Source organism: Lolium rigidum, chromosome 7 (genome assembly GCF_022539505.1).
Source record: "Lolium rigidum isolate FL_2022 chromosome 7, APGP_CSIRO_Lrig_0.1, whole genome shotgun sequence".
NCBI classification, from domain to species: Eukaryota; Viridiplantae; Streptophyta; class Magnoliopsida; order Poales; family Poaceae; genus Lolium; species Lolium rigidum.
The window spans coordinates 286,862,674-286,883,214 of record NC_061514.1 but is presented as its reverse complement, the minus strand read 5'-3'; the positions used below and the strand labels follow the sequence as shown (position 1 = coordinate 286,883,214).

The window sequence follows — 20,541 nt, the reverse complement described above, 5'->3', positions numbered from 1 at the left end:
GTTCGATAAACCTTGGTTTCTTTACGAGAGAAAACTTGCTGCTGTGCGCATCATACCTTCCTCTTGGGGTTGCCCAACGAACGTGTGAAATACACGCCATCAAGCTCTTTTTCGGCGCCGTTGCGGGAGATCAAGACACGCTGAAAGGGGAGTCTCCACTTCTCAATCTCATTACTTTGTTTTTGTCTTGCTTTATTTTATTTACTACTTTGTTTGCTGCACTTATATCAAAACACAAAAAAATTAGTTGCTAGCTTTACTTTATTTACTATCTTGTTTGCTATATCAAAAACACAAAAAAAATTAGTTTACTTGCATTTACTTTATCTAGTTTGCTTTATTTACTACGCTAAAATGAGTAATCCTGAAGTTGAAGTTCGTTCATTTAAGCAACAAGGAGGAGAATGTTTAAAAGATGCTTGGTATAGAATTAGTGATGCCCATAATAGGTGCACTAAGAAACACTCCACCACTATCCTACTCAGGGAATTTTTATGTTGGTATCTCTAGCTGGAATAGATATGTTCTTGATTGTCTCGCGGGGGTAACTTCCTAGGTGCTCCCGCTTTAGAGGCTAGTTGCATTATTGAGAGTTTATTTGGAACACCACCTGTTAATGAAATTAAAATTGAAACCTCCCTTGAGGATGTTATAAAAAAATTGGAAACCATAGAGAAATTTTTTAGTGTTGAAACTAAGTTGGAGATGTTACTTGTTAAAACTGATAAACTTGATAAATCCTTAGGAGGAATTGATGAAAGAATTAGTGTCCTAGGAACTTGTGTTGACCATGATAATCAAATTAATAGGATTGGCAAACTTGAAAAAGCTATGGGAACCTTTGGTTCAACCTTTTCATCTTTACGAGTTTAGAGAGAAAGCTTATGTGGGAAAGGAGCAAAAGTTTATGTATGCCTCTAAAGTGCCTAAACCAAAGAAATATTATTATAGGCCTAAAATTTACAAAGCCCCTAGTACCACTGCTAATGGGGGAGCTTATGATATCAATGCACCACCCTTTGATAACACTTGATACACTTTCTGCGCCTAGCTGAAAGGCGTTAAAGAAAAGCGCTTATGGGAGACAACTCATGTTTTTACTACAGTATTTTTGTTTTATATTTGTGTCTTGTAAGTTGTTTACTACTGTAGCAACCTCTCCTTATCTTAGTTTTGAGTTTTGTTGTGCCAAGTAAAGTCTTTGATAGTAAAGTAAGTACTAGATTTGGATTACTGGGCAGTTACAGATTTCTTTGCTGTCACGAATCTGGGTCTACCTCCCTGTAGGTAGCTCAGAAAATTAAGCCAATTTACGTGCACGATCCTCAGATATGTACGCAACTTTCATTAAATTTGAGCATTTTCATTTGAGCAAGTCTGGTGGCCTAATAAAATCCATCTTTACGGACTGTTCTGTTTTGACAGATTCTGCCTTTTATTTTGCATTGCCTCTTTTGCTATGTTGGATGCATTTCTTTGATCCATTAATCTCCAGTAGCTTTATGCAATGTCCAGAAGTGTTAAGAATGATTGTGTCACCTCTGAACATGTGAATTTTTATTGTGCACTAACCCTCTAATGAGTTGTTTCGAGTTTGGTGTGGAGGAAGTTTTTAAGGATCAAGAGAGGAGTATGATGCAATATGATCAAGGAGAGTGAAAGCTCTAAGCTTGGGGATGCCCCGGTGGTTCACCCCTGCATATTCTAAGAAGACTCAAGCGTCTAAGCTTGGGGATGCCCAAGGCATCCACTTCTTAATCGACAACATTATCAGGTTCCTCCCCTGAAACTATATTTTTATTCCGTCACATCTTATGCACTTTGCTTGGAGCGTCGGTTTGTTTTTGTTTTTTGTTTTGTTTGAATAAAATGGATCCTAGCATTCACTTTATGGGAGAGAGACACGCTCCGCTGTAGCATATGGACAAGTATGTCCTTAGGCTCTACTCATAGTATTCATGGCGAAGTTTCTTCTTCGTTAAATTGTTATATGGTTGGAATTGGAAAATGCTACATGTAGTAATTCTAAAATGTCTTGGATAATTTGATGCTTGGCAATTGTTGTGCTCATGTTTAAGCTCTTGCATCATATGCTTTACACCCATTAATGAAGAAACACTTAGAGCTTGCTAATTTGGTTTGCATATTTGGTTTCTCTAGAGTCTAGATAATATCTAGTATTGAGTTTTGAACAACAAGGAAGACGGTATGGAGTCTTATAATATTTACAATATGTCTTTTATGTGAGTTTTGCTGTACCGTTCATCCTTGTGTTTGTTTCAAATAACCTTGCTAGCCTAAACCTTGTATCGAGAGGGAATACTTCTCATGCATCCAAAATACTTGAGCCAACCACTATGCCATTCGTGTCCACCATACCTACCTACTACATGGTATTTATCCGCCATTCCAAAGTAAATTGCATGAGTGCTACCTTTAAAATTCCATCATTCACCTTTGCAATATATAGCTCATGGGACAAATAGCTTAAAAACTATTGTGGTATTGAATATGTACTTATGCACTTTATCTCTTATTAAGTTGCTTGTTGTGCGATAACCATGTTTACGGGGACGCCATCAACTATTCTTTGTTGAATATCATGTGAGTTGCTATGCATGTCCGTCTTGTACGAAGTAAGAGAGATCTACCACCTTAATGGTTGGAGCATGCATATTGTTAGAGAAGAACATTGGGCCGCTAACTAAAGCCATGAATCATGGTGGAAGTTTCAGTTTTGGACATATATCCTCAATCTCATATGAGAATAATAATTGTTGCCACATGCTTATGCATTAAAGAGGAGTCCATTATCCGTTGTCCATGTTGTCCCGGTATGGATGTCTAAGTTGAGAATAATCAAAAGCGAGAAATCCAAAATGCGAGCTTTCTCCTTAGACCTTTGTACGGGCGGCATGGAGGTACCCCATTGTGACACTTGGTTAAAACATGTGCATTGCAAAGATCCGGTAGTCCAAGCTAATTAGGACAAGGTGCGGGCACTATTAGTATACTATGCATAAGACTTGCAACTTGTAAGATATAATTTACATAACTCATATGCTTTATTACTACCGTTGACAAAATTGTTTCATGTTTTCAAAATAAAAGCTCTAGCACAAATATAGCAATCGATGCTTTCCTCTTTGAAGGACCATTCTCTTTACTTTTATGTTGAGTCAGTTCACCTATCTCTCTCCACCTCAAGAAGCAAACACTTGTGTGAATTGTGCATTGATTCCTACATACTTGCATATTGTACTTGTTATATTACTCTATGTTGACAATTATCCATGAGATATACATGTTACAAGTTGAAAGCAACCACTGAAACTTAATCTTCCTTTGTGTTGCTTCAATACCTTTACTTTGATTTATTGCTTTATGAGTTAACTCTTATGCAAGACTTATTGATACTTGTCTTAAAGTGCTATTCATGAAAAGTCTTTGCTTTATGATTCACTTGTTTACTCATGTCATTACCATTGTTTTGATCGCTGCATCCACTACATATGTTTACAAATAGTATGATCAAGGTTATGATGGCATGTCACTTCAGAAATTATCTTTGTTATCGTTTTACCTGCTCGGGACGAGCAGAACTAAGCTTGGGGATGCTTGATACGTCTCCGACGTATCGATAATTTCTTATGTTCTATGCCATATTATTGATGATACCTACATGTTTTATGCACACTTTATGTCATATTCGTGCATTTTCCGGAACTAACCTATTAACAAGATGCCGAAGTGCCGGTTCCGTTTTCTCGCTGTTTTTGGTTTCGAAATCCTAGTAACGAAATATTCTCGGAATTGGACGAAACGAAGACCCGGGGGCCTATTTTGCCACGAACCTTCCGAGAAGACCGAAGAGCATACGAAGTGGGGCCACGAGGTGGCCAAACCACAAGGCGGCGCGGCCAAGGGGGCCCGCGCCGCCCTGTGGTGTGGGCCCCTCGTCGGCCCCCGACTCGCCCTTCCGCCTACTTAAAGCCTCCGTCGCGAAACCCACGATGCGAAAAACCACGATACGGAAAACCTTATCGAGACGCCGCCGCCGCCGATCCCATCTCGGGGGATTCGGAGATCTCCTCCGGCACCCTGCCGGAGAGGGGATTCATCTCCCGGAGGACTCTACACCGCCATGGTCGCCTCCGGAGTGATGAGTGAGTAGTTCACCCCTGGACTATGGGTCCATAGCAGTAGCTAGATGGTTGTCTTCTCCTCATTGTGCTTCATTGTTGGATCTTGTGAGCTGCCTAACATGATCAAGATCATCTATCTGTAATACTCTATGTTGTGTTTGTCGGGATCCGATGGATAGAGAATACCATGTTATGTTAATTATCAAGTTATTACATATGTGTTGTTTATGATCTTGCATGCTCTCCGTTATTAGTAGAGGCTGCGGCCAAGTTTTTGCTCTTAACTCCAAGAGGGAGTATTTATGCTCGATAGTGGATTCATGCCTGCATTGACACACGGGACGATGGACGAAAGTTCTAAGATTGTGTTGTGCTTGTTGCCACTAGGGATAAAACATTGGCGCTATGTCCGAGGATGTAGTTGTTGATTACATTACGCACCATACTTAATGCAATTGTCTGTTGCTTTGCAACTTAATACTGGAAGGGGTTCGGACGATAACCTGAAGGTGGACTTTTTAGGCATAGATGCAGTTGGATGGCGGTCCATGTACTTTGTCGTAATGCCCAATTAAATCCCACTATACTTATCATGCCATGTATGTGCATTGTTATGCCCTCTCTATTTGTCAATTGCCCGACTGTAATTTGTTCACCCAACATGCTTTTATCTTATGGGAGAGACACCTCTAGTGAACTGTGGACCCCGGTCCATTCTTTAATACTTGAAATACAAATCTGCTCGCAATACTTGTTTTTACTGTTTTCTCTGCAAACAATCATCTTCCACACAATACGGTTAATCCTTTGTTACGAGCAAGCCGGTGAGATTGACAACCTCACTTTGTTTCGTTGGGGCAAAGTACTTTGGTTGTGTTGTGCGGGTTCCACGTTGGCGCCGGAATCCCTGGTGTTGCGCCGCACTACATCCCGCCGCCATCAACCTTCAACGTGCTTCTTGGCTCCTCCTGGTTCGATAAACCTTGGTTTCTTTCTGAGGGAAAACTTGCTGCTGTGCGCATCATACCTTCCTCTTGGGGTTGCCCAACGAACGTGTGAAATACACGCCATCAATGAGCATGTCAAAGTTGACTATACTCGGAAAGGCGGTTCCTGTGGCTTTAACAGGCATCGGTACGGGCAAGCCCTACCCGTACCGTCCGCCCGTACCACCTGCGATTGCGTTCCCGAGGTCAAACACTATAAAAGTCGTGAAGGGACCGACATTGAAAATAGAGCCATTCATCGCCAAACAGAACCACCATCTACCAGATCCATCTGCACCACACCGAAGGAGATCCATCACCACAGTTCATCCATCCCATCTTCCATCTCCTCCATAGCCATAGCCATCACCATTGTAATAGAGATCCCCTTGAGAATTGACGACCATTGTAAGAATATTGTGATCTCAATCTAAGTATTTTGCACAATGATTTCTATCTTTGTATTTGATCTTGATATTACGTGTGAGTAGTCCTCACGGGCTGCGGGTTGGGGTAAATCCTTGCAACATTCATGCGCATCTAATCTTATGATATGTGTAAGGATTGAATAGAAGTTTTGCAATCTTGTATCCTTGTCTCTTTGACTCATCTTGATGATCTGCAAGTACTCATATCATTCGAGTCGATCAAGGAAAGAGGTGGGGTGAGTGGACAACGGCGTGCTACCGCGAAACCTCAGTGATAGAAAGGGAAAAGTAACTGTACATGTTTACTTATTCATTCAGGATCATAGCACAATCATCTAGTTTAAGTCTTTGGTCTGTATTTACTTAAAAAATCTTGTTACTTGCGACTGCAAGGATAATGGTTGGACCATTAGGCTCTTGTCATCTATGGCTTTAGGGGAAAGAGTATTTACGAATGTGCTACTCAAAAATCTCTTATCTCTATTTTATTTTTTACACATATGAGCTTCATTTATATATGTATGCATAGCTGCAGGTGAAATCTTAGCCCTGGCCTATTTCTATCATTGAACACCGGACCCCTTAAAACTAAACTAGATAGGTCCGGGTGAAGATAAAGTACACTAGCAAGTCTTGTAGATATTTCCTACACACCATTTAGCAAAATGATTTCCAAGGTTTGATTAAACCTAGGTCTTCTAGAGAAAAAGCTTATCATACTACAATCCATAATCCAGATCGAAGGTATCAACCCTTTTTCTGGCGCCGTTGCCGGGGAAGAAATTTCGCTATTCGAGTAAGGTTACTAGAGACCTTATTAGTTATCTTATTTTTATTTTTAACTTTTATTTACTGTTATTAGTTTACTGTTTTATTCTGTATTTGAAAACCCAAAAAAATTAGTTACTTGTTCTTTTGCAATCATAGAAGAAAATACCAAAAAGATAATCACTATGGCAGAAAAGAATCTTGGGGAATATGCTATCCCCCATGATGATTTTATTCGTTCACCCATAACTCAGCCCGCTGTTGAAGCGGATAACTATGAAATTAAACCTAACCTTTTAAGTTTGGTTCAGCAGAATCAATTCGGAGGCTCAACCGCTGAGAATTCAGGTATGCACTTAAACATATTTACTGAAATATGTGATATGAATATATGATGCGCATTAAAGATGTTGATCCAAATGCTATTAAATTACGCTTGTTTCCTTTTTCATTGAGAGGAAAAGAAAATGACTAGTTGCTAGCTTTGCCTAAGGGCAGTATAACTTCATGGGATGAATGCAATAATATATTTATGACTAATTTTTTCCACCAGCAAAGACAATGCAACTGTGTTTTAACATTACATGTTTTAGATAAGAAGACCGCAAGCCACTAGCGCTTATATGAGAAATGATGAAGGAAGCCACCATGAACTGTCCACGTCATGGAATGGAGGATTGGTTAATCCTACATTTATTTTATAATGCACTTAACCCAATGTCAAAGTCTATGCTTGATACTGCAGCAGGAGGAACATTCACGAGAAAGCTAGTTGAACTGGCAAGGAGGCTTCTAGATGATATGCAAAGTAACCATGCCCAATGACATGTAGACAGATCCTCCTCAAGAAAGGTGAATGCAATCACCGAAGGTAATAATGAAAAACTTACTTTAAAGGTAGATGAGCTTATACATATTCTCAAGGGTAAGGAAACTACCCAAGTTAATGCCATCACCAGTACTACAGTCGAGAAAATAGATTTCATAGCAAGAAATCCTTATAACCCTGCTTGAAAGAGTCAAAACTATGGCTCTAATTTTTCTAGACAATATAATAATAATGCAGGAGTTCCAAATAATAACTTCACCAACGTTAATGGAGCAAGCAACGATAATACTTCAATTAAAAGTAATTTCAAGAATTTTATGCATGCTCAAGCTAAACAAAATAGTACCCTGAAGTGCGTTAGACTGCAGTAAAGCAGATCTTGCGCGACTTGAAGCATACACCATCACTTGGGCTGAAAATTCAGAGATCAAGTGCTCCATCTCTTCTCCTTAGTGGCTTTGCAGACGCTGATTGGGCGGGATGTCCCGATGACCGCCGCTCTACAGGTGAACATGCTATTTTTCTTGGAGGGAACCTTGTTGCGTGGAGTTCCCGGAAATAGCCTAATGTCTCTCGATCGAGCACCGAGGCGGAGTATAAGTCTGTGGCCAATGCTACCACATAAATTATGTGGATACAAGGATTGCGGCAAGAACTGGGTGTCTTCCTCAGCAGGGCACCGTGTCTGTCGTGCGACAACTTGGGTGCTACTTAGCTGGAAATTAACCCAATCTTTCATGCCAGGACTAAGCACATAGAGGTGGACTATAACTTCATTCGAGAGCGTGTCGCGGAGAAGGCACTTGATGTTCAGTTCATCTCAACACATGATCAGCTTGCCGATATTCTTACAAAGCCCCTCTCAACACAGCTGTTGTCAAATTTCATAACAATCTCAACATGGCTTTGCCACGTTCCGATTGAGGGGGATGTTAAGTTAGGTAGTATCTTAACCATTGTACGTATGTGTGTATGAGCTGGACAAATAAGATTAGATAGGTACGGTCGGTTGTCAAACATCGTATAGATTACTAACAACTTCAAGATATGTATCTATCATGTACACATGACATGCTATATATACGAGATGAACCGGTGTTGATCACCGCAACCTAATCTCTTTCTCTCTCCCTTTTACTTTTACAACATTTAGGCATGAAATGCATCATGGCGGACATATCGGTTTATTTAGGTCAGGATGCTGAGCTGGATTTTTTTTGTTTATCTGTCCGCTCAAATCAAAATGGACCCTAGGGTTCATGCCACTAAAGATACTCTTAGACGTAGCCTTTTCGATTTAGACTGCTCACTGTCTCTATTTTGTTACTTACTAGTTGAATGGACGTGCAGCGGCTCTCTGAAGATACTTCTCTCCACAAGTGTTAGCATGATGCACATGCATGCATATTGCTCGCGGTGGGGAGAACATGTGAACAAAGACATATTTCTAATCATCATTTTTCAATATCAACACCATCCCACACAAGTATGCACCTTGGATCACTCAAACTATATGTCATGCTCTTTATCTTGCAAAATAGTTTAGGAAGCCTATACAAATTCTGCAGGGATGTGGTTGGAAAGTTTGGGCCACACAATTTGAGAGGGCCAACCGAAGAGCATGCATCTCATACCATGGCACAAAATAAAGCGAGAGGATTTTTCTGAGATGCTCAAACGTATCGATAACATGCATTGATCATGGAAGAATTGTCCATTTGCATGGCAATGTACTCATGCGCAACTTCAGAATGATGTTGTCGAGCATCTGTAGGGGTTCAAAGGAGACAACTAGACAATTTTACTTATTCAATTACCAACATTTCTTATTGTGAACTATTACATCACTTATTTGTGTGCTACACTATTTATCCATATGTTAGACTATTTATTTGTGTGGCATACTATTTATTTTGCAATCACAGTTAAATTTGAAAAGAAAGGCAAACCTTAAGAAAACGGCTACTTTAGAGGGCGCTGTTCAGAGCCGTCCTCCAAAGACAACACCTCTCGCTCTATTAGAGTCACACCCAGTTCGAAAGAAGACCCCCCGTGTTAATAAAAAGCTTCTCAATTTTTTTCTAGATATGAATGTACATATAGCTAAAACATGTTTATATATGTCTCTTCATGTTGAGATTTTTTTTGCAACGGAGGGAAAACTAACTCGACACGATCTATTCTGTACGGTTCCGTTTGGTCGTTCACGTTACGGAGTCAGTCTCCAAAACTAGAGAGGTCCACCGTCAGAGACCGTTCCCGCACAGTGCACACGGAGTAAATTCCACGAGAGTCTCTCCACTGCCCATCGAACACGAGGCTACCGCCAATCAGATCTCCCCACGTCACCGCACGGCCGCATCTATAACCCCTCCGCCGCCCCCGCCCCGCCCCCAACCCCATCGCCGGCGAACACCGCGCCGCCGCTGCCCCCACTACACCACGAGGTAGAAGCTTCCAGCTAGCTCCTCCGCGAGCGAATCAGCTAAACTCCGAACCCCTCCCACAATGGCCCGCCGCCGCAAGCGCGCCGCCGCAGCCGCCGGGGGGCCCGCGATGCCGCAGCCGGCTGCAGCGGCCGCCGCCATCCCCGAGGCGGCGGCGGAGGCGGAGGCGGCGGGGGATCTGGTCCTCCGGCCGCCGAACCTTGGCGTGGCCTTCGCGGCGATGGCGCTCTTCCTCGCGCCCTTCTCGTACCTCGCGTTCGTGCACTACCCGCTGGACGCCGATCTGCGGCGGTCCATCCTCATCTGCGGGGCCATCAGCCTCGTCGGCTTCTTCGTCGTGCTCCGCCTCGTCCCCGTCGCCGCCCGCTACCTCCTCCGTCGCGGGATGTTCGGCAAGGACATCAACAAGAAGGGCTTGCTCATGGGCGAGATCAAAGTGTGAGTCACGAGTACAGCAGTTTCGGTAACCTGCAGTGCGGTCCGTGTTTTTAGAAGTAACTGCTGCCAGTATTCTTGCTTCTGGTGCATATTGTTTTTTTTACATTATACTACATTGTATTGCTCTAGTAGATGCAAATTTCAACCAGGTTTCAAAGTTTAGCTTCAGGATTTACTATTGTTAGGTGCCATTGCTGCTGGTCTGCTCTTGCAAACCATGCGGCTTTAGGGAATCATAGACGGAAAGGGTCGCATTGGTAGCTGCTATGATGCTTGGGGGAAACTATGGAATACAAGAAGCGATTTCAGCTCAGTTCAAATCCATGCGTTTGGTATAAGACAGTCAATACATCACAGTCCTATATGCTTCAGTAGCTGTTTTCTTATAGAGTAGTTCAAAACTAGAGGCCATACATTATAATTAACAGCTGAGTGGAATTTTCTCGAGTGATGAATGCTTTCATTTGTTGGTAGGTGTTGATTCTGTTGGACAGATTATCCCATAGTATTGGGGTTAAGCAGTAAATAAGTTCTATTAAGAGTGGACCTAGTTCATGTTCTTTGCCTTAAATGCTACTACCAAGGAATGCCACGCTTAAGTATTTCCTGTACCTGGCCTACATCTAGAGTTCATGCACCATTCATGTCCTTGGGTTTAGTGTGAACCAAAAAGATCTTGAACAGTAAATACACTGTCTTTCTTGCTGTCCAAAGTTCTTAATTCTCTGAAGAACATATACTTCAAAGAAAGGACAAACGATATGCGCCTTAAGGACCTTTCTTGAATATACATGTTAAATGCTTTCTTTGGGCTATGATAACTGATACATGCCGTACGTATATGTACGTGCCTCAACATTCTTCTGCAAACTTGGAAACAGATATGACATTATTATAGAGAAGTGTGCACATACTCATCTGTACATCTACGGGGGCAATTCAAAATATTCAAAAGTACCCACTGTATGCAATTCAAATGAAGTTTTTTACATTCCCTGGCTTGGAGATATAAAGCTGTGAGTTCAGATTTTTATTGTCTAATATTGAACTTATTTTGCAGGCCCGAGTCACTGGGAATTGTTGTTGGGATTGTCTACTTGGTCATTGCTATTCTATTTCAACATTTCAACTTCGCACCGGATTCCATTGTATGTTTATGTCTAGAAGTTATCGTTCTTTGCATTCGCGAAATATGTCTTATGCCCTGAAACACTTGTTTGCTGATGTTTGCAGTGGCTTGTTGAATATAACGCTGCATTAGCGTCAGTCTGTTTTATGATTCTTCTTGGATTTATTGACGATGTTCTTGACATTCCATGGAGAGTGTATGTTCTTTCTCAGAGTGTCATTCAATTTGTTCCAATAGAGTCACTTTCATGTTTCTGACAAATTTGTTCGGAATGGCCTACATTGAACAGCAAACTGGTGCTGCCTGCATTTGCAGCACTTCCTCTGTTGATGGCATATGCTGGTGGTACTTCCATCATCATTCCAAGCCTCTAGCATCCTATGTTGGAGTAGAAGTTCTGGAGTTAGGTATGTTTAGAAATCCAAATAAGTGAATTTGACTCACTAAATAATGAGTGGTTCTAAATATTCGTATGGTGAAAGCATTGCCGCTTATTTATAATTTTATCATTTGTAACAACAACCAAGTGCATTTTGTACATGCTTCAGAATATCTTGAGAAATCTCAGAAGATATACTATTATCTATATGTTACCTCAACCGTTGAAATGAACGAACTGAGAGATCCATGTGCCAATACCGCTACATACTCTTCTACCGGTTTACTTATTTGCCTATTGGATGCAAGTTCTGCTCTAGATCATATTGTCTTTAGACAGATGTACACACCAGATGATAGAATACCAGCACCCACCTCTTGTATTCTTTGTCATGCAGGTTGGATGTACATGCTCTTCATGCTCTTGTTAGCAGTTTTTTGTACAAATTCGATCAACATACATGCTGGCCTGAATGGTCTTGAAGTTGGGCAGACAGTCGTCATATCTGCTGCGGTATGAACTACATGATTCTTGAATTTTGAGTACCATTCGTCTACTAATTATTACAGCATTTTCCAGGTATTGATACACAATGTAATGCGCATAGGATCTTCCAAAGACCCTGAAACTCAGCAAGCTCATGCATTCTCTATTTATCTTGTCCTTCCTTTCCTGACCACGTCATTAGCTTTGCTGGGCTTTAACTGGTAAAGACCTTAATAGCATGGTACCTTAGTAAAAACAAAAGGCCATTTTTTTAATGGATCACTTTGTATGCAGGTATCCTTCATCTGTTTTTGTTGGTGATACCTACACCTATTTTGCTGGGATGACTTTGGCTGTGGTAGGTATTTTGGGGCATTTCAGGTAAACAAACATCCTCACTTAAGTTTCACTATTTTCTTAGTTACTCCAGCTCATTGTTCATGTCTGCTCGTGGAATGGAATGCTACACAATTGGCAGTCCACTTTCTCGAATGAAGTACTCCTAATCATCCTTGTTCTGGATGTATGTGCGTATAAGTATCTATGTATTTCTGATTTATCCATATTATTTAAGTAAAAAGGGTCCCATTAGGGAACTTCTTGGGTGGGGGAGGAGTGCTGTGCAGGAATTTGGCAGCGGTCTGAGTAGACAATAGCTATTATAGTTTCGGTAGGATTCGACATCGAGTTTTTGAACATTTTATATGATGCTTGTTGACCATGACTGTTCATATATTTGACCATATATCTTTGATATTCTAATGTTGTGCGGTGGGAAAAACAATCTTGCTTGTGGACCCAACTTTTTCTTGTGCTGTCTATACGTCTTATGTGCACTCATGCAACATTTATAGTATATGCCACATAGTCTTCTCCACCCATTATTAAATAATAACTGCAGCTAATAAAACTCTTTTTGCAGTGAGACATTATTGCTCTTCTTCTTACCTCAGGTTCTTAATTTCCTGTGCTCAGTACCACAGGTTCGCAGAAACTGTTTTTGTATTTACCTCTTCACTGGTATATTAACATTTGCTTGATTAAGTATATTGTGTGCTTATGCTTTATTTGTTGCCTATTGCGTACAGCTCTTTCACTTTGTTCATTGCCCAAGACATAGGTTGCCAAGGTACTGATTTATTTCTTTTGGTACGAAACTGCTGGTAGAATTTATCACAATATGGTTTTGATCTTGATATAAAATTATATATTGTGCTTAATGTAGTTTCGAGAAACGGACAGGACTGCTGACAGGTACCAAGGATGGTAACCTTGTTAACATATTCCTTAGGCTGTTTGGGAAGTGCTCAGAGAAGTCCCTTTGTATAAGGCTTCTTATATTTCAGGTAAAATTGAAATACATTGTTGCTGCAAACTTTTTGTTTCCTTGTAACTCTTGGTATAATGGAGTACTTGGCGATTGCAAACACGGTATCTTATAGCAGCAGTAAAACTTAAAAAACAGAGATGCCAAGTAGTGGTCAAATCAGAACTCTGAATAACTATTCAGTTTCGTACCAGGGTCACTACTCACTAACTCGCATCTCTAATATATACTGCCGTCACTACTCAGTAGCCACGGTGTTTGCTGTCACCCTGCCAACACTTGATGAACTTCGACGCAGAATGTACCAAATGTGCTCAGCAGCTTGCAGTGCAAGGAGTAGAGTATCTGCAGTTTCACAATAACATTGCATTAGATCTTGCCCTTAATGCTCAAGTTCTTCCACGGGAGATGTCCCCTACGTATTGCTAAATCTTGTCATGGTGTTCAGCAGACATGTCAGGATTCATTGAGATTTTCGACAGCAAAAGTGTGCAGCTGATCTTATGCTGCAGGAGTTCAGATAGTCACTAGAGTTTCCTTCAAGTAATAATATATTTGAATGGAAGAAGTTGTCGGAAACTCCACTTTGATTTCACTTTCCTGTCACAGTTTTTATTTTCATTTTTTTGCACCGTACATTATCCTTCCCAGTACTCTCATTTTGTGAGTATTTTGATCTGAGGTAGTAACTCTTCGTATCTTTATGTGTGGCAGGCTCTTTCATGCCTGTTCTGCTTTTGGCTGAGATACATGCTCACTGGGTGGTACAAATGAATGATGGATGTTGCTCTTCAGCTTATCTGTATACTAGCAGGTAGCAGCTGCGCAGAACCTAATTCCAACAGGAGTAACTGAGAGATACTTTTCTTAGTGTTGCATGCAACACTGCCCCCCTTCATCTAGGTTCTCTGGAGCCTTCGATTTTGTTTCACTTTCTGTGTGCTAACAACAGAACATATGGTTAGAAGGTTTTGCATTTTTTTTTTCTTTACTGCAGTTTAAAGCAATATACTTGTAAACCCTGTACAATGACTTCCAAAAAAAGTTAGCTTGCAATTAGTTCCTTAAAGTCTTATGGCAGAGGGTGAGCAATGTGTACTTGTTGCCATCTAAAGTGGAAATCAGATAGTGGTAGTTTTTTTTTAAACCCATACCTCCATGAACTCAATACATGTAGTCATTATTTCCAGGAACTCCATACATATAGTCATCTTTTCCATCTGTTTGAAGACATTAATCAAATCAGAAGGCATACAACACGCACAACACACACAGGATTAGTCAACAGACTTCCCCTTTTGAAACTACAGAGACCCCTAATCTATTTTATCCCCCAATCTCATACCTTGTAACATTCAGATTCTTCTTGTGTGACCGTGGCAGTAGATGCTTGTGTTCATCAAATCATGTGTGCATAAGTTGTAAAACAAATAATCGAAGAGATATAAGTTTGAATGTGTTCATCAAACTGTGCTAGTGCCAAACTGCCAATCCAAAGAAATAAATTTACATATATACTGTGAAGAGCTCGTACAAAGCAACCTCATAGTTTTAACCTTAAACCCTAGGTCATCTACAGATGATCATCTGAATACATAAATCGTACCAGAGGCCATCTAGAAATCAATATATTTAATCACACACATCATCGCTGGCTTAGGCGATGAAAGACTTATTCCGTCCCCAAGAGGAATGAAAAAAAAAATGGCAACGACAGCAACAATAATCTCCATCACTACAGTGAAAAAACCCAATGATGTCTGGGTCCGATCTTAATATACATATTACCCTACATGAAAAAATTGCAAAATGCCATCCAATTAATAGACATACACAACCTAGCTAGCACTACTCCCTCCATCCTCAAATAGGTGGCATATAAATTGAGTCAAAAAGTCAATGTGTAAGTGTGGCCAAATAATTCATAAAAATATGAATATAACTTTTAAAGATCATGATAGCACTTCCATGATGAAGGACAAGTGATCAAGTGGCTTGGTGAGTAATGTCAATCATGTTTTGCAAACTAACAATTTCTATTTGTTTGAAAGTGTGGGGATTAAATTAAAGGAGTCACATCAAAACACAATGATGACATCGATATTTTTGAATGAGGTTTTCTGAGAGCGCGTTTTCCCTGAGAATGCCTACCTCTGTTCCTGGTCGAGGCAACAACAATAGCCACTTGGGCGCTCACACACGGCACCGGCAACCTGTGTTCACTAACTGTTCAAAAAATTGGCCGATTCAGCGATTAATCGCTACTCGGCGGGACACCGATCAGCCGATTAACATATTTATGAGCCAATTAACTGATTAATCGGCCAATTTGTCTATTAATCGCTAATCGCTAGCCGATCGAGTTATCGAGTTCACACCGGTAAGCAATTTCCCTAACATCTATAGTCACGGATTATAACATGTGATGTCCCTCTACAAGATGTCCGACTCCAACACTAACATATCTTATCCACAATAGTTACAACACCGAGTACGATCTAACAACGTACACACACACACTATTCGGCACAAACACAACAACAAACATGCATGGTGTGGCGGCAAGCTTGTGTTCATAAACCATGTTCGCAGAACCTTGTGAATTAATTTACTCATGTCGAAACTATAAAATCCAGACTTTTTAGAAATATACATTTCATACAAAGCCAGAAAACAACGCAGAAGTTTGAACCCTAAAGCCGTATACTATACGGATGATCATCTGAATACATAAGTCGTATGTAAGCCCCTCTAATTTTATTCACTCTCCCAAGAGAAACAACAAGATAAGCCAACAACACACCAACAGTAAGCTGTGTTAGCACCCTGTAGAAGATCCATCGATTTTCGGGGCCAGCCTTGACAAAGATGTTAACCATGTGAGCGGTTATTCCAGCCAAGCCTGCGATACCAAATAAAACACGCAACAATATATTACCCTGCATTGCAAATTAGCAAAACGTCGTCAAATTATCACTCAAGTTAGCAGATATACAACCTACAAAGTAGCAACGACTATATATATAACAATTCCTACAAGGAAAAACTACCGTATAACAATGCGGTCAATTAAATATGGGAGCAAAACCATCATCAAAAACAAAATGATCGATTCCCCCAATTATTCTCTAGTCACAAATTCACCGAGCAATCTCATCTTCGTAATCTCAAAGGAAGAGAAGAATGAAATTTCTCGGCAACAATTATGCGGTCCTCTGGTTTGGCCCTAACGTAGCTCCGCCAGTGACCTTCACTACTACCCTATTTGCATACTACTCACGTAGGTGTCATGTCTGTTAGTCTGTACCTGCTCATGTAAATTAAAGAATGCGTTCTCAGACCAGGTTTTAATAACATATGCTAAACTAGCACGATGACAGACATCTCGAGAGGAATCTCGATGCGAGGAGCCGACTGTAGGATGCTCATGGGCAACAACGCGCGCCTCGTGGAGACCAAATCCACTTTCTTTTCCGATGGTTCGCTTAATAATTTGGTTGTGTACTACATCGAGTGATGGAATTCAAAATTCATGACCTTACTAAAAACACAGAGCTTTGCAATTGGACGAAACTTCTAGACGCCATCATAGCTTCATTAACCGTACGCTTCAACGATCTACTTTCATCTAAATAGGTTTCTATTACCATGTACTAAGTGATTATGCTTCAGATCAAATAAAACATTAATACTTTTACATGAGACGGGCATTAGGTGTTTTGGGCGCTTCGGTGCGGTGGAGTGTAGGACCTTAGGCTTCCCTCTTCTTGGTCTTGTATTTCGCGGTTTTCTATCTCATCAGATGGTAGAGTGCCTCCCATTAACCTCAAAAAATTAATGTGTTTAAATAAAAAAATTAATGTTTTAGAGTTCGTCCGACCATAAGTTCTTTTCGTTAGTCATCACTACGTACAGATCATCCATGGGTGGTGGAATATTTTACCTAGTAACAATTGTGTATTTTTTTTGTCACTGTTGCCTAGGTCCTACTAACTGTTTACTTAGTAATAGTTGTGTTTTTTATAGAGGAAAAAACGTCCAACATTTGGCGTGGTGATGTTCTTTACCGACAGAAATCACATGGTGATGTTGAGGATACGATTCTAAGAAAGCCACGACACGGCCGTCCTTGGCCTGCCTGCCTGCCACTCTGCCAGCACCTCACTACACGGACTTGGTCGGCCTGTCCAGAGACGACGTTGCGAAATGGTTAAGTACCGTCGTCTTTGTGCTTCATCTCGAACACTAACCTCTCGTCTCTGCCTCCTGATCTCTGCTGCACAATTAACCAATCATGTCCCGTCCTGATCTCCCATACACCCAGGAGAAGGGTGACAGCGCTGGAACGTGGAGTGATGACCGTATCCCGGTCGTTGACCTCGACGTCCTTGTGAATGGCGACGCGGCTCAACGGTCGGAGGCGATCCGGCACCTTGGTCGGGCGTGTGAAGAGTGGGGCTTCTTTATGGTACATACTCTTGCACTCTAGAATTTCAAGCAAGCGTATACTTGATGTTCAAAGCTTACGTGTGTGTGAATCTCTGACAAGGTCATCAACCATGGTGTTCCTGCATCGCTCCAAGGAGCAACCACGGACGCGTGCAAGGAGATGTTCGGTTTACCAGCGGAGGAAAATGCTGAGTACATGAACCCCACCCTAATGGCGCCCGTTAGCCTCGGGACGTCTTTGAATTCTGCCTACTGGAGGAACTACGTGAAGTTTTTCACTCACCCCGATTTCCACTGCCCGGAGAAGCCAGCAAACCTGAGGCACGCAAAAACGATCCACTTTTTTTTTTTGCAACTTTTCAGAAATAAATGCACTGCTTGGACCATCACTCATTATATTGGTTTGGCAGAGTAAATGTTACCGAGTACGCGACTCGCACGAGAGGCCTGATGCTAGCGCTCACGGCGGCGATCTCCGAGAGCATGGGGCTTGACGACGGCCGCATCGCTGAAGCGCTAAACCTGGAGGACTGCTTCCAGTTAATCGTCTGGAACCAATACCCACCGGCTGGCCCGGAAGTCGGGTTGCCGCCTCACACTGACCACGGCCTACTCGCTCTTCTCTTCCAGACCGGCGTCGACGGCCTACAGGTCCAGAAAAACGGCCGTTGGATCCTCGCGAAGCCCATTCCCAACTCGTACTTCGTCATCGCCGGCGATCAGCTTGAGGTGACCGACCAACTGAGCAATTACCTTCTTCGGAGTGTGTCATGAACTATGTATGTGTAACTTCCTGACACTTGCTTGCAGATTGTTAGCAATGGAAGGTACAAGGCAGCGCTCCACCGTGCAATGGTCCATGGAGAGCAGGCGAGAATGTCGTCCGTGTGCCTGCTCGGGCCATGCCTGGACACCGTCGTCCAGCCGATACCAGAGCTGGCACTGCAGGGAGTGGAGTTCAGGGGTATCAAGTACAGAGAGTACATTGAGCACCAACGCACCAAAACTGTTAACGAGAATGCGGCGGTGGTCGTCGCTCGTGCGCAGCGTGCAATATTAGCGCGCCAGGGCTCGCCCAACAGTCCCGAAATTAACGCCTAATTAAGACCCTGCTTATTCAGATCAAAATCGTGAATAAGCAGTTCTCAAATTGGGATGCTCTATGGGTTGTTGCAGTTCCATATCAGTTTGTTGTCTCGCTTCTTTTGGTCCATTTCGTTGTTGTTGTAAGTGAATTCCTGAACTTGTACTTCCTCCAAAGCCACGGCACTTGTTATGGATCACAATACAAATAGGTTTTTGTCCCGTAGTAGATTTTCGATGCCGAGCATCTATCCGCGTGTTTCCTATTGGTGTGAGGGCGCTTCTCTTTCCCATTTCCGTTAATCTTTACTTTATAATGTTGTTGAACAGTGTATTTTCGTTATAAAAGTAATAGAAAAGGGAGCCAGTTGCCCAGATTGAAAAAAGGTCAAAATCGTGAAGGTAATAGAATGTTTATACCTTGACGGGCAAATGAATTAGTGCATATAACAGCATATTTTCACTACATCGAGATTAGGGGCGACCATGATACTTGAGGATCTACTAAGGGCTGGAAATGATTTTTCAAGAAATAAATGGGTGCCGGAAATCAATTGAAAAGGGAACTAGATGCCCTTGTATGTCCGTTTGCTTCCCGGCCTTGCAATAACCACGCCAACCATAATTTGTTTTGGTTCGGGAAACGCCATACACCGTCACACTGTACGTGCGATTTCTGTTCACCTCTTCGTAACCAATACGGCAATACGAGAACCAACCTGTGGTTGGATGGTTAGGAGGGCGATGCACTCTGCACTCACCAGAGTTCAAATCCCAGATTTGACACTTTGGTGTCTCATAAAAAAGGCGGAATATTCTTCAGTGGGAGGCGACGTTCCCGTCGACAGCGAGGCGCCTGTGGTGACTTCGTCAATCTCAAGACCTGCCGGATCAGTTCTTCAACGCAGTCTCTTGGAGGTGCTCATAGGGGTAGGGTGTGCGTGTGTGCGTTCATAGGGGTGAGTGTGTGCGCGTATGCATGAGCGTCTTTGATTGTACTGTGTTTCGAAAAAAAAAATACGGCAATACGGAACGGAGAACAACTAAATACACACCCTGGGCGTTGAAACAGCTCAGCCTTGCTCGAAAGCCCGGGAAGAGAAAGGTCACTAGAATCAATGATGACTTGAGCTTCTTCCATTCTTTATCGTCGGGACAGAAGTCTAGTACGTTTTGGAACTTACCCGAATGTGCTTTCATACCTCACCACAGTGAAGTGTGGTGGGGATTCCCAGCTCTTTAACGTGTTCTAGAGCAGGCGATCACTATGTGTTTGATACTATTACAGTACCAAGTACATAGCATAGATATGCATGTGATATCAACTTATTACTGAACTAATTTTAGTATTTAAGAGACTCATCTGACCATGTAAGTAGTCACGCCAATAATTCTATTTATATTATAAAAGTTTCTATAGATATATTTACTCAATCATACTCCCTCCGTTCCTTGATATAAGGTGTATAGCTTTTTCGAAAAAAGCTCCAAAATATAAGGCGTATTGCGTAGAACAACTCATTTTGACATTTCTTTACGGATTTGATTGCATTTTCTTAGCTCATGCAAACTCCTATATTTTCTCAAAGCAATAATTCAGGAGTATATTAGAAACTACCAATAAGATATTCGTTAGATTGGACGCTT

At 41.7% G+C, this 20,541-nt stretch overlaps 1 protein-coding gene and 1 pseudogene across 1 annotated transcript; both read left to right on the top strand.

Moving 5' to 3' along the window:
• Positions 1–9,664: 9,664 nt before the first annotated feature.
• On the top strand, positions 9,665–14,435 carry LOC124674726 (annotated as a pseudogene).
• Positions 14,436–17,656: 3,221 nt separating this feature from the next.
• On the top strand, positions 17,657–18,912 carry LOC124672913 (2-oxoglutarate-dependent dioxygenase 19-like). Its single transcript, XM_047209068.1, has 4 exons — positions 17,657–17,830; positions 17,912–18,132; positions 18,222–18,540; positions 18,622–18,912. The coding sequence occupies exons 1-4, from the start codon at positions 17,657–17,659 to the stop codon at positions 18,910–18,912; spliced, it is 1,005 nt and encodes a 334-aa protein (XP_047065024.1).
• The last annotated feature ends 1,629 nt before the right edge of the window (positions 18,913–20,541 follow it).